Source organism: Rhinoderma darwinii, chromosome 2 (genome assembly GCF_050947455.1).
Source record: "Rhinoderma darwinii isolate aRhiDar2 chromosome 2, aRhiDar2.hap1, whole genome shotgun sequence".
NCBI lineage: Eukaryota > Metazoa > Chordata > Amphibia > Anura > Rhinodermatidae > Rhinoderma > Rhinoderma darwinii.
In genome coordinates, this window is record NC_134688.1 from 84,998,193 (window position 1) to 85,012,716 (window position 14,524).

Genomic DNA, 14,524 nt, shown 5'->3' on the forward strand with positions numbered 1-14,524 from the left:
ATTGTTAAGGAAGTAGCAAAACAGACCATTTACCCAGAACACCAAGCAGGGGCCCACATAGCGAGATCACGCTGTAAATGACATATTGCTGTGTTGTAAGTCCCACACAAACGTCAGTGAAGTGTCAGGATTGTGAATAGACATCCTGGCTGGAGGTGATGTCTATTCACTGTCAAGACACTTCAGTAACATTAATATGTGAGTATGTGACAGCACATAGTGAACAACGCAGGATCACTATGTGCTAATTACACGAATGGAGAGAAGTGTATGACGCTGATTGGTCAGCGTCATACACTTTACAACGCCCACTTGGTCTAAAAGTAAAAACACGCCCAGTGATCTATTAAGAAACTCATTAGCATAAATCTAAAACAGATCATAACTCCGTCAAAATTGATAGTTTTTCTAAATAAAAAGCACTGCTGTTATCTACATTACAGCGCCGATCACATTGTGTAGGAGATAGGGCACTTATAATGTGGTGACAGAGCCTCTTTAAAGTGAATAGGGAAATATAAAACGCACTACAAACATAAATTTTTTTAGGTGCCATTTTTTTTGGTCAGTGGCGTTCTTTCAAAATCGCAACAAGGCTAGCTTTGGCGTTTTTACCTCCATAGGTTTTTTCGTTTTTTTGCCTCTTAATAAAAACGCAAGTGTCAATGTCTGTTGCAGTTTTTTGTGGCTTTTTTTTTTCCCAGAACAAATCATGTGTTGCAAAGAGGAATCTTTGCATCACATGATCTTGGAATCATGATTTGCAATGTGAAAAACGCCATGTAAAAAGTTGCAGGTAGGAAAACCCACTGCATGCGAAAAAGAACTGCATGTACCATTTTACTAAACTTTTTTTAGTAAGTTTTTAGATAATTTTTTTTGTATTGGCCAAAAATGTGTGTTTGTAGGTAGCACAGCTGTGCCGAGAAAATCTTTTAATGAGCCCCAGGCCCATTCATTTTCCGGATTAGTCGGGGTCCCCGCGGTTGGACCTCCACCAATCAGAAAGTGATTGAATATGCTACAGTAGATGCCATCATTTTCTCTGGTGGGAAAACCCCTTTAAGCCACTGCCCTGCAAATCTGCTCTCTACTGCAGTACATATGTTAGAGTTTGGACAAACCTTTTTACTGTGCAAGACAGCCCCTTTTAAATGGGTTTGTCTCACCACAGGCTAAAAGTGGCTTTCTATGCTGGCTCATATAGGTGGGTCTGGAGTGAAGGAACATCCGTATGTCCTTAATAAAGGATATGGACCAGGGTTGTCTCATGAAAGGTTCCCTCACTTTAATGGTTCCAAACTGCACAAAGCAGCTTTCTTGATAAATGTGACTGAAGGAAACCTAGACTGGCAGGACATGAAAACATTCATATGCACTATCCTCATGTCTATTCACCTGTATTAAAAACATTGTTAGTGCCTGATTTTGAAGCCAGTGGGCATGAATGGCAGAGCTACCCAGCCATTAGATCCCATTGAGATGGCATATAACCCCAAGTTACAACAATAAGCAAAATATTACAGGATAGGAGAATTCTACAAATGCTACCTGAAATTGTGGATGAATACAAGCTATTTTTTCCTAAACATCCAAACATTTGTATATTACAATTTTGAATGTTCTACTAATGATTCTGGAAATAAAGCTAGAGATTAAGAATGGATGTGTGTTTCTTTCTATCATCCATAGTATTACATACACGGCAGAAACACCCGAAGAAGTAACAGTAAAGACTGAGGCGTCTCCATCTCCACCAATATCAAGGTAAACCATTGCAAATAAACCATATTTTTGGAACCGTGGAGTGAACCATCATGTGTTGTTTTGTTTTTTCTCTTTTCCAACGATGACGGGGTGGATCAGTGATGATAACTGGTGGCTGAACACTAAGGCCCTGTTCACAGAGTTTTTTTGCAAGCAGAAAAATCTGCCTCAAAATTCCGTCTGGAATTTTGAGGCAGATTTCGATCTGCCTGCATTCCGTCTGACGTGTTTTTCGCCCGCGGCTGTATTTTGGCGCGTTTTCCGATGCGGTTTCTACGTAAAAAAAACTCTGTGTGAACTCCCCCTATTGGTCAATGTATTAAGCGATAACTTTCATTAAACTTAAGATGCTTTAAAAGTAATCAACAAAAGTTACATTATTTTTTGGGAGAATTCTTCCTTGTTGCTTGCAGTAAAAAAAAAGAAAGCAGTAATACTAGGGTATTCCTCGAGTTTCACCAATAATTTACAGGATCAAATAGGTGGGTGAAGATTTCTATAAAACATAACGCTTAATAAATGTCCATTTAAGAAACTTGCATGTAAAATTTCATAAAAGCATCAATGTTCCAAGAAGAAAATATTGATAGAGCTGAGGAGTATCACCCAAGTGTAAATAAGATTACACATCTGAGCAGGTGCCACCCGAGTCAAAATCATGGAATTTTCTGATGTCAGATGTGAAAGGTATGTCAAATATTGCAAGGGATGAGACCATCTGAGCTTAGTATTCCCTGTACTGCCTGCAATACAGGGTAAAAGGGCCACCCTGTCCTGACACGCCTCCTCACAAAAACAAATAGCCCTAAGAAAACCACTACCTAATAGTCGGCCACAAAGGCTGTGGTCGCCACATATCCTGACATGTTTCATCCAAAAATCTACTATGGGCTCATCCGACTACGGAGGCTGAAAAGCAAGCAGTTTTAATGTGCTGTGATGTTTCGTGCCAGCTTCATTGGTGAGAAGATTCTTGGTGATGCTTATTGGCTTAGATCCACTGACCTGGTTGTCCTGGTGATACTCCTACCAAATGTCCTTTTGAGAGAGATGACAGATACAATATACAGCCCGAGAATCCTTGCAAAATGGCTGAATATGAAATTTGAACTTTTATTAGATATTTCTAAAACGTCAATGATGGCAAACAAACCGAGGGCCCATATAGATACCAAAATAAAATGAACTTCGGATCTAGGCACAGGCATAGAAACTTTCCATTATATTTGCATAAGTAATGTCTCCCTCTCTATCCTGCTTTTCATATAAAAGATTTATCTGATGTGAACAGGGCTTTGTCTTATCCACTTATCCTTGGGGCCTTGTCTTTTTTCTTTTTAGGAATAACAGCATTGACATGAAGCCGCCTTTGTCTGCGCAGCAGTCAGAGTGTAATCCTGTGGGGGCCCTACAGGTGAATATTTCTGTCCTATAATCATTTTGCTACATTTCAAGATGTGTGTTTTTTTCTGTTATTACCCATTTTTCATTTGTTAGGAGCTGGTGGTACAGAAAGGCTGGAGACTTCCAGAATACACCGTAACACAGGAGTCTGGACCAGCGCACAGGAAAGAGTTCACCATGACCTGTAGGGTGGAGCGGTTTCTAGAGATTGGTATGTGAGCACTGCTGGTTAGACATCACCGGGCTCCTGAAAATAGAGTTCATAACTGCAACTCAGAGAACATGCGTTTTAGTATGTTATAACCTCTCAGCCTCTATGGGATGTATATTGCTACTTTTACGCTTTGTTTCTGCTTTAACTCCTTGGCTACATGTGACGTATATGTATATCACAGCCACCAAGGGGGAATATGGAGCGGGCTGATCCCGCTCCATACTTAACGCGTGTCAGCTGGGTGCTTCAGCCGACACCTCACTGCAACAGCCAGGATCAGAGATAACTCCGATCCGGTCCATTTAACCACTTAGATGCCGTGGTTAATAGAGACTGGGGAGGAAGAAACAAAAATGAAAAATACATTGCCTAAATTAGTATTCTTCTAGTCGATGTGTGAGGTCATCTAGACAGACTAAGTAGAACTAAAGTAGCAACTTTTATAAATCCTTAAATATATGCCACGTTTTTATTGTGTTGGCGATGTTTTAGTCTCTTAAAGACGCAGTGTTTTTATTTGTTTTTCACATTCCAAAAGCCATAACTTTTTTAGTTGCTGTAGCTGTGATAGAGGTTGTTTTTGTGGAATGGGTTGTATTTTATAATGTCACCATATTTTGGGGTACATATATAATATTGAATTATGTTTTTAAAAAAAATTTGGTTGAGAAATAGAAACAATTTTGCAATTGTTTTTGGGATTTATTTTTACAGCGTTCACTATGCATTAAAAATATGTTAACTTTATTCTGCTGGTCGTTCCGATTACGGCGAAATGGGACTTGACCTAATGGGCCCTGGAATATGGCAGACTCGGGGGCCATTGTTGGGCACTCTGGCTGAATGGCATCTTATCAGCACCCCGTGATCACGTAGCCAGGGTGCCGAAGGGCTTACAGAGAAATCCCCCTCGCTCTGTAAAACCACTTAGGTGTCACGGTTAGTATTGACCGTGGCTTCTGAGAGGTCAACTCTGATCCCGGCATCGGCATCCACTCTGATCCCACCCGTTGCAGCAGGGTGTCAGCTGTATGTTACAGCTGATACCTGCTTTGCATGGAGCTGTGCCTGTGCCATACTATTACAGTGCAGGAAATGGCTAAAGTACTTGCCAACTTGTATGACATATAGCTGACCGGCTTAAGTTTGTAATTCGGAAAACACAGTTCTCGCTTCTCAGGTTTGTGTTAATACATTAAAGGGGTTTTCTGATTTTAGGTAAATAAAGCTTAATCACTGTATAAAAGAAAGTTCAACATTTTTCTTATATACTTTCAATTCTTTGCCACTTTCTAAATATGATTACTGTCAGTGAATGAAAACATTCTTGTTTACATTCAGAGGCTGCAAACTGTTCCATACCTAGTCCTACTCTCAGCTGAGAAGTGAATACAATTGTGTCCAGTGTAGGCAATGATCTGTGACCTAAACAGCAGCAGCTGCAGAGATATCTGATAGTTTGCTACAATGTATCAGGCTGGAGTCCAGGCGGTTTAGTGAAGAGAGCATTGCCTAGACATTCCCTTCATGAATAACCATGAGACGCAAACGTCCCTTTGTTCTTATTGTGGATTTGCTTCCAGTTATATATATATATATATATATATATATATATATTTATTTTTTTATCTCATACATGCAGCTGTACACGTTCATTAATTTGTAGAGTATCAGAAAAATCTTAGACCTGGATCTATATGGATCCTGCTACTTTTTCTGAATATGAAATTTACATCCGTGTTGGATATGGTCATATGACTGGGTTTACTTGTAGCGGTTATTGGTACAATCAGTCTTTATGTAAGTAGCCGTAGTGATTGGCTTTATCAGATCTGAACATTATTTGCCCCCCAATGCGATCAATGTTCCTGTGCTCATAATATAATTGATGCACGAATGAAGGGATACCGGTATATCCCCATGCCGTCTATATCCTTCTGACTACAGCTGGATATCATGAAGTGTGTAGACAACTAATGTTCTACCAACTGCTGACTGTAAATCTGGCCATATTTTTAGCCCTAAGAGGGAAGGGCGTCTACCAGGTCACTGTTTTCAAAGAAAGTTTGAGTTATAGCAAAATATTACAGAAGCTTACAATTAATTTATTCCTAGGGAGTGGCACATCCAAGAAGCTGGCGAAAAGGAATGCTGCCGCCAAGATGCTTCTACAGATTCACAGGGTACCCAGCGAACACAGGGAAAATGGAGAACCAGAGCCTGAAGAGGATCAATTTTCTATGGTATTTATCAGTCAGATGGATTTTGTTTATATATAGGTTTATTGTATCAGCCCTTAGATTTGTAGCCCTTACATTGCTGCACCCCATAACTTCACTTACATTACTTTCATGCAATAATACACTTCTTAAAGGGTAACTAAACCTTCAAAAAACTTCTGACGTTTCATAGTGACATGTCAGAATTTTTGATCGGTGAGGGTCCGAGCACTGAGACCCCCAATAATCGCTAAAACGAAGCGGCAGAAGCGCTCAGGTGAGTGCTGAGTCTCCTTGTTTGTGATCGGCTTTTCTCAGAAAAGCAGAGCAATTGGTGTACAGGCTCAATCGAAAGTCCATGAGCCCGTACACCAACTGCTTGGCTTTCCGAGAAAAGCCGATCAGAAAGCAAGCGGCTGAGCGCTCACTCGAGCGCTTCTGCCGCTTCAACATGTCAGTAGTTTTTTGAAGGTTTAGTTACCCTTTTAACCCCTTCCCGACATTTGCCGTACATGTACGTCATGGAAAGCATTGACTTCCCGCATCTTGCCGTACATGTACGCCGAATGTTTGGGACCGGCTCAGAAGCTGAGCCGGTGCCATCATCGTCGGATCTCAGCTGTATCTTACAGCTGACATCCGGCTGTAACGGCGGGGACCGAAATTAGCTTCGATCCCCGCCATTAACCCCTTAAGTGCAGCGCTCAAACGCGATCGCTGCACTTAAGGTGTTTGCAGCTCATCGGAACCCCAGTAATGAAATTGCCGGGGTTCCGGTGGCTGCAATTGCAACCGGAGGCCTAATACTGGCCTCCCGGTCTGCCTAGCACCGAAGACGGTCAAGATCCGCCCGGCGGCGGAGCCTGATCGGCTTCCGTAGCTGCCGGCAAGATGGCGCCGGGTCAGGAGCTGATCCGGTGTCATCAGCGGTGGAAGTCAGCTGTACTTTACAGCTGACATCCACCTGTAACGGCAGGAACCGGAGCTAGCTCCGATCCCTGCCATTAACCCCTTCGATGCAGCAATCGAAAGCGATCGCTGCATCGTAGCGGTTACTAGCAGATCGCCAGCCCTGACAGGCAATCAGGACTGGCGACTGCTGTTATGGCAACAGGAGACACAATGGTCTCCTGCTCTGCCATTACGGAAGCCGATTTAGGCCCCACCGGGAGGCGAAGCCTAATCGGCTTGCTGTCAGTGAATGACTGACAGATCTAATACATAGCACTACATAGGTAGTGCAATGTATTAGAAAAAAAAAAATATGACCGTTGGACCTTCAAGTCCCCTAGTGGGACTTGAGAAAAAGTGTAAAAAAAAGTATAAAAAAGTGCAAAAAATAAAAGTTTCAAGTAATCAAATAAAACACAATCCCCCTTTTACTCTTATCAAGTCCTTTATTATTGAAAAATAATAATAAACCATATGTATTTGGTATCGCCGCGACCGTAACGACCGGAGGTATCAAAATATTATATTATTTATTGCACGCGGTGAACAGCGTAAAAAACGTTACCAGAGTTTCTGTTTTTTGGTCACTTTGCCCTACAAATGTTAGAATAAAAAGTGATCAAAAAGTCGCACGTATCCAAAAATGTTACCTATAAAAACTATAGCTCGTCCCGCAAAAAACAAGCCCTCATGCACCTCCGTCGACAAAATAATTAAAAAGTTATGGTTCTCACAACTTGGCGACAGAAAAAATACATTCTTTTTACAAAAGTTACTTTATTGTGCAAAAAGTTGTAAAACATAAAAAAGTGCTATAAATTAGGTATCGCCGGAATCGTACTGACCCGCAGAATAAAGTTAACATGTAGTTTATAATGCGTGGTGAACGCTGTATAAAAAAAAAAGACAAAAGCTGTGCCAGAATTGCGTTTTTTGTTTACCTGGCATCCCAAAAAATAGGATAAAAGGTGATCAAAAAGTCACATGTACCCCAAAATGGTACCAATAATAACTACAGCTCGTCCCGCAACAAACCAGCCCTCATACCGCTACGTCTATGAAAAATAAAATTAGTTATGGCTCCAATAAGTCAGGAAATAAAAAAATATGCAGTTGTGCAGCCCGGGGGAACATTTCTTCTGTTTGAAGAGGCGATTTATCAAGGACCTAAAATTAGGGAACCAGGAAAGGGAGGGCCCAAACATATCCGCTGGAAGCGACGGTGCCCGTATTATACCAGGACAACACTTTCCCAGCAAAATTCCCCAAAGTACAAAGGCGCGGAGTGTGGACCAAAAGGGGGATAAGAAATGACACCATTTATCAGTGCGACACCGGCCTGTGCAGAAAGGATTGCTTCACAGCGTAACACACATCTATGGATTATTTTATTGTTCTTTTTTACCCCATTATTATACCACCTGACTATGCCCCTTATATACTCCGCCCGGCTTACATATGCCCTACATTATAAACGGAAACACCAGTAAGACTCCAAACAAAACTACTACCAAGCAAAATCCACGCTCCAAAAGCCAAATGGCGTTTCCTCCCATCTGAACCCTACAGCGTCCCCAAACAGCAGTTTCCTTCCACATATATGGCACCGTCATACCCGGGAGAACCGTTTTAGCAATTTTTGGGGTGTGTGTCTCCAGTGGCATAAGCTGGGCACGACATATTTGCCACTGAATGGCATATCTAGGGAAAAATATAAATTTTTAATTTGCACCATCCACAGCGCATTCATTTATGGAAAAGACCTGTGGGGTGAAAATGCTCACTACACCCCTTAATAAATGCCTTGAGGGGTGCAGTTTCCATAATGGGGTCACTTCTCAGGGGTTTATTTTTATTATTTCACATCTGAGCCTCTGCAGTTGTGAACCAATACTGTGTAAATCGCCAAATTAGGCCTCAATTTTACATGGTACGCTTCACTCCTGAGCCTGGTCGACTGTCCATGCAAGAGATTAGGGCCACATGTAGGGTGTTTCTAAAACCAGGAAACCCAGCATAATAATTAGAGAGCTGTCTTGTTATGGTGGCACAAGCTGGGCACCACATATTGTCCACATATCTGTGGAAAAAAAATCAAATTTTCACTCTGCAACATCGAGTTCACACTAATTTCTACAAAACACCTGCAGGGTTAACATGCTCACTACACCCGTAGGTAAATGCATTGAGGGGTGTAGTTTCCAAAATTGGGTCACTTCTGGGGGGTTTCCACTGTTTTGGGCCCACAGGCGCCCAGAAACCAATCCAGCAACATCTGCACTCCAAATGGAGGTCCTTCCCTTCTGAGCCCTGCCGTGTGCCCAAACAGCAGTTTATGACCACATATGGGGTATTGCCGTATTCGGGAGAAATTGCTTTACAAATGTTGGGTTCTTTTTTTTCCTTTATTTGTTGCGAAAATGAAAAAATTTGCGCTAAAGCTACGTCTTATTGAAGAAAAAGGATTGTTTTTATTTTCACTGCCCAATTCTAATAAATTCTATGAAACATCTGTGGGGTCAAAATGCTCACTACGCCCCTAGATGAATTCCTCAAGAGGTGTAGTTTCCTAAATGGTGTCACTTTTTGGGCGTTTTCATTGTTTTTTCCCCTCAGGGGCTTTGCAAATGTGACCTGGCCGCCGCAAACCATTCCTGCTCAATGTGATCTCCAAAAGCCAAATAGCGCTCTTTCCCTTCTAAGCCATGCCGTGTCTCCAAACAGCCGTTTATTACCACATGTGGGGCATTGTTTTACTCGGGAGAGATTACTTTACAAATTTTGTGGTGCTTTTTCTCCTACAGTCCTTGTGGAAATGAGTAAAAATAAGCTAAACCTACATTTTCTTTGAAAAAATGTTGATTTTTATTTTCACGGCCTACTTCCAATAATTTCTGCAAAAAACCTGTGGGGTCAAATCGCTCACTATACCCCTAGATAATTTCCTCAATGGGTGTAGTCTCCCAAAATGGGGTCACTTGTGGGGGGTTTCCACTGTTTTGTCTCCTCAGGGACTTCGTAAATGTGACATGGCCTCCGCAAACCATTCCTGCTAAACTTGAGCTCCAAAAGCCAAATAGCGCGCTTTCCCTTCTCAGCCCTGCCGTGTCTCCAAACAACCGTTTATTACCACATGTGGGGTATTGTTTTACTCGGAAGAAATTGCTTTACAAATTTTGCGGTGCTTTTTCTCCTTTAGTCCTTGTGGAAATGAGAAAAAAAATCGCTAAACCTACATTTTCTTTGAAGAAATGTTGATTTTAATTTTCAGGGCCTACTTCCAATAATTTCTGTAAAAAACCTGTGCGGTCAAAATGCTCACTGTACCCCTAGATAATTTCCTTGAGGTGTGTAGTTTCCCAGATGGGGTCACTTTTGGGGGATTTTGACTGTTTTGGCACCGCAAGAGCCCTTCAAACCTGACATGGTGCCTAAAATTTATTCTAACAAAAATAAGGCCCCAAAATCCACTAGGTGCTCCTTTGCTTCTGAGGCCGGTGCTTCAGTCCAGTAGCACGCTACGGCCACATGTGGGATATTTCCTAGAACTGCAGAAACTGGGCAACAAATATTGAGTTGCATTTCTCTGGTATAACCTTCTGTGTTATAAAAAAAATTGTACTAAAAATTTATTTCTGCAAAAAAATATGAAATTTGTAAATTTCACCTCTACTTTGCTTTAATTCCTGTGACATGTGTAAAGGGTTAAGACATTTTCTAAATGCTGTTTTGAATACTTTGAGGGGTGAAGATTTTAAAATGGGGTGACTTTTTGGGGGTTTCTAATATATAAGGCCCTCAAAGCCACTTCACAACTGAACTGGACCCTGTAAAAATAGCCTTTTGAAATTTTCTTGAAAATGTGAGAAATTGCTGCTAAAGTTCTAAGCCTTGTGAGGTCATAGAAAAATAAAAGGATGTTCAAAAAACGATGCCAATCTAAAGTAGACATATGGGGGATGTTAATTAGCAACAATTTTGTGTGGTATAACTGCCTGTCTTACAAGCAGATGCATTTAAATTGCGAAAAATGCTAATTTTTGCAATTTTTCGCTAAATTTTGGTGTTTTTCACAATTAAATACTGAACATATCGAGCAAATTTTGCCAGTATCATAAAGTCCAATGTGTCACGAGAAAACAATCTCAGAATCGCTTGGATAGGTGAAAGCATTCCGGAGTTATTACCACATAAAGTGAAACATGTCAGATTAGAAAAATGAGGCTCGGTCAGGAAGGATAAAAGTGGCTGCAGTGGGAAGGAGTTAAGGCACAATGGGAATTTTTTTTTTTAATTGCGTTTACGCACATTTTCTAGAGCAAATGCGCTGAAAAATATGTCTATGAATAAGCCACACCGCTTTTTCCAAAGCAGATGACACTTTTTAATCCTTTCACTGCCAAGGACGTATGTAATATCTCCTGACTTTAAACAATTGCTGCAAATAGAATATAATGGCTAGAGCTTAGATCTTGGTATTCTATTAAAGGGGTTTTCCCATGAGACATTTATGACATATCCACGGGATATGTCAGATAGATGCAGGTCCCATCTCACCTATCTCCCCTAATCCCCGTTCTGCCGCTGTGTTGCGGCTGAATTCCGACTGTGAAAAAGGTTACATGGTCGGGAGTTACGAAAAAAGCGTATCTCGCTGAGCTATGCTGTTTCCGCATGTCCCATAGAACTGAATGGTAGTTACGGAAACAGCGTAGCTTGCATGCTACGCTGCTTCCGTAACTGCCATTCACTACTATGGGATTTACGGAAACAGCATAGCTCAGCGAGATACGCTTTTTTCATAACTCCCGCCCATATATCCAGGAAGTGGCCGGGAGTCAGCGAGAGCAGACAAAGCTAGAACGGCGTTTAGGGGGCCCAGTTCTAGAGATAGGTGTTGGACCCGCATCTATCTGACCTTTATGACACATCCTGTGGATATGTCATAAATGTGTCTCGTGGGAAAACTCCTTAGGGTATGTTCACACGGCCAAATTTCAGACGTATACGAGGCGTATTATGCCTCGTTTTACGTCTGAAAATATGGCTACAATACGTCGGCAAACATCTGCCCATTCATTTGAATGGGTTTGCCGACGTACTGTGCAGACGACCTGTTATTTACGAGTCGTCGTTTGACAGCTGTCAAACGACGACCCGTAAATTTACTGCCTCGGCAAAGAAGTGCAGGGCACTTCTTTGCCACGTAATTTGAGCCGTTCTTCATTGAAATCAATGAAGCACGGCTCAAGGTTTACGAGCGTCTCAGACGCCTCGTAAATTACGAGGAGGAGCTTTTACGTGTGAAACGAGGCAGCTGTTAACAGTCTGTCTTTTCACACGTAACTGCCTCTCAGCGTGTGAACATACCCTTAAGGACACAGCCTGTTTTCGCCTAATGGACCAGGCCATTTTTCTCAAATCTGACGTGTCCCTTTATGTGATAATAACTTTGGAATTCTTTTATTTTTTCAAGCGATTCTGAGATTTTCTCATGACACATTGGACTTTAAGTTAGTGGTAAAATGTGGTCGATACATTCAGTGTTTATTTGTGAAAAAGACCAAAATTTAGAGAGAATTTGCAAAAATTAGCATTTTTCTAAATTGAAATGTATATACTTGTAAAACAGATCGTAATACCACACAAAATAGTTGCTAATCGTTACCATTGTTAGGCCTCCAGTCTGCCAGAGCAGTCATCGGAACACCGCGATTGCATTGCGGGGTTCAGATCCTCCAGGAAACAACATAGATGCAGCGCTTGCATTTGAGCGCTGCATCTAAGGTTAATCGGCCGGATCGAAGGCTAGCTCCGGTCCTGGGCATGCAGCAGGGTGTCAGCTGTAATATACACCTGACACCTGCTGGCGATGGTGCGGGCTCAGCTTCTGAGCCTGCATCAGCCACACAACGTACCAGTACGTTGCGTTAAGTCCTTAATGACAGCCACTTACTAGTACGCAAATCCCTCCGCACTCGCATACAGTCTTCTCTCAGATGAAGTCTCATGGGGGAGGATGGGTACTGGGCCTCAAGCCATTGACAAGTTTTTTTACGTGGAAACCGCATTGGAAAACGCGCCAAAAAACGCCCGAAAATGCCTCCCATTAATTTCAATGGGAGGCGGACGCGTTTTTTTTTACCGTGAGCGGTAAAAAACGCTTGTGGTAAAAAGAAGCGACATGCCCTATCTTCAGACGTTTACGCCTCTGACCTCCCATTGAAATTAATGGGAGGGAGAGAAAGCGTATTTCGCTGCGTTTTTGCCCGTGGCACTAAATGGGTGTGAGCGGAAAAAACGCGCCCATCAAAATCTGCCTCAAAATTTTGAGGCAGAATTTTCTGCCTGCAAAAAAAAAGTGTGAACAGGGCCTTAGAGGTCTCCATTCCCAATTTCTATATAGCGCCATCTGGTGTCAAGTTTTTTTGTTTTTATGCTTTTAGCCTAGATACCGGTCATCAAATTATTGTAATATTTTACATGCAGTACAATGTTGCTATTAAAAATACTTAAAATGTAATCCTTGTTCTTCGTTATGGTCCTTTCACTCTGTGTTTATGGTCTCCGTTAGACATATACACAGAGGCTGTGACAGATGCCTAACCGCGGCATCCGTCACCCAGAGGCTCCCATTTAAAAAACCAAACGTTTACCGTGCGATATACCTTTTTTGCAGGATGCCTCTGGATAGAATAGTATCGTTGACTACGCAGTATCCCGACATGCCCATATAATTGGAGCCTTTGGGTACGTCAAATGTGCAGGGGAAATGCAGTGTGAAAGGGGCCTTCTTAATAAATTCCAGGGAGAGTATTATATATGATAACATTTCAGTTTACAAGCAGGTGAATCTTAAAGCTATAAATCTGCCGTATGCTGAATTTACCTTGTGCGCCCATTGTTTTAATGAGTCTCCTCCTGCAGTCTGTGTAAATCCCGAGTGTCCATGATAACTACTGGATTCCTATTTACTGTGAGAACTAATTCTTCTGAGCAGCAATCTATGAAAGTTTATAGGTTCTGTAAATCAGTCTTCATATATCTGCTGTACTCAGGGGAGAGTCTGTCCGTTCTCTAACTAAACATGAGACAAGCCCTTTAACATTTTGTGCCCTGGTGACAACCCTTCCTTATGCCCTATTAGGGCATTTGGATGCAATTTAAATGGTTACATGTAATTCTACTTCTCTGTGATCGCCGAGGGGCCCAGGACCCGGATTTTTAGTAACAAAGTATATGCCAATTACTTCCGCTGTAAGATCTGCCTCTTTGAAATGTTATCTGAACTAGCAGGTACACTTTATTTTTGATCTGTCAGCTGAATATGCTGCCCTACGCTGAATGGTCACTTTATTAGAGGCACCCATTTAGTAGCACATTTGGCCCTCTTTTGGCCTTCAAACTTCAGCAATTCGTCATGGCATAGATTCCATTAGGCGTTGAAATTATTCTGCAGGAATATTGTCCCATTAGGACTGAGAAGCTTCTCGCAGTTGCCGCTAAAGTGTCTTTCTGCAATAGGGTAAACAGCTGCCATAAAGGGATGAACTTGGTCGGCCACGATGCTTAGGTAAGCCGTACTGTTCAAACTTCCATCCACAGGTATCCGGGGACCCAGGGTGTGCCAAGAAAACATTCCCAACACCATTGCTCCACCTTCACCAGCCTGGACTGTTGACCGGAAGGGTTAATTGATGCAGCTTGTGCCAAATTCTGATCCTCATATCCGCATGGTGCAGCAGAAATCTGGGTTCATCTGACCAGGCAATGTTTTCCCACTGCTCAGTGATCCATTGTTCTCATTTTCCCACCGGAGTCTTGCCTGTCTGTTTCCCTTAGACAGCAATGGGACTTGAACTTGTTGTCTACTGTTCTAGCTGACCTGTGCTAAAGAACAATGAGTTGTGCGTCCGGACACATTAGTTCGAGCACCAGCGTTGTATTCGGCTGCAATTTGCTTGACTGC

The 14,524-nt window shown here is 42.0% G+C and overlaps 1 protein-coding gene across 7 annotated transcripts in view; it reads left to right on the forward strand.

The window, feature by feature from the left end:
- Positions 1-14,524, forward strand: part of TARBP2 (TARBP2 subunit of RISC loading complex) — a 72,189-nt gene that overhangs the window by 8,249 nt on the left and 49,416 nt on the right. For all 7 annotated transcript variants that reach the window (XR_012881338.1, XR_012881340.1, XR_012881339.1 and 4 more), the window contains exons 4-7: positions 1,693-1,767; positions 3,109-3,181; positions 3,265-3,382; positions 5,501-5,628. Coding sequence is in view for 4 of the 7 variants with exons in the window: in XM_075851866.1 (XP_075707981.1) it covers positions 1,693-1,767; positions 3,109-3,181; positions 3,265-3,382; positions 5,501-5,628 (394 nt within the window). In the remaining 3 variants the exon portion in view is untranslated. The remainder of the gene's footprint in view (positions 1-1,692; positions 1,768-3,108; positions 3,182-3,264; positions 3,383-5,500; positions 5,629-14,524) is intronic.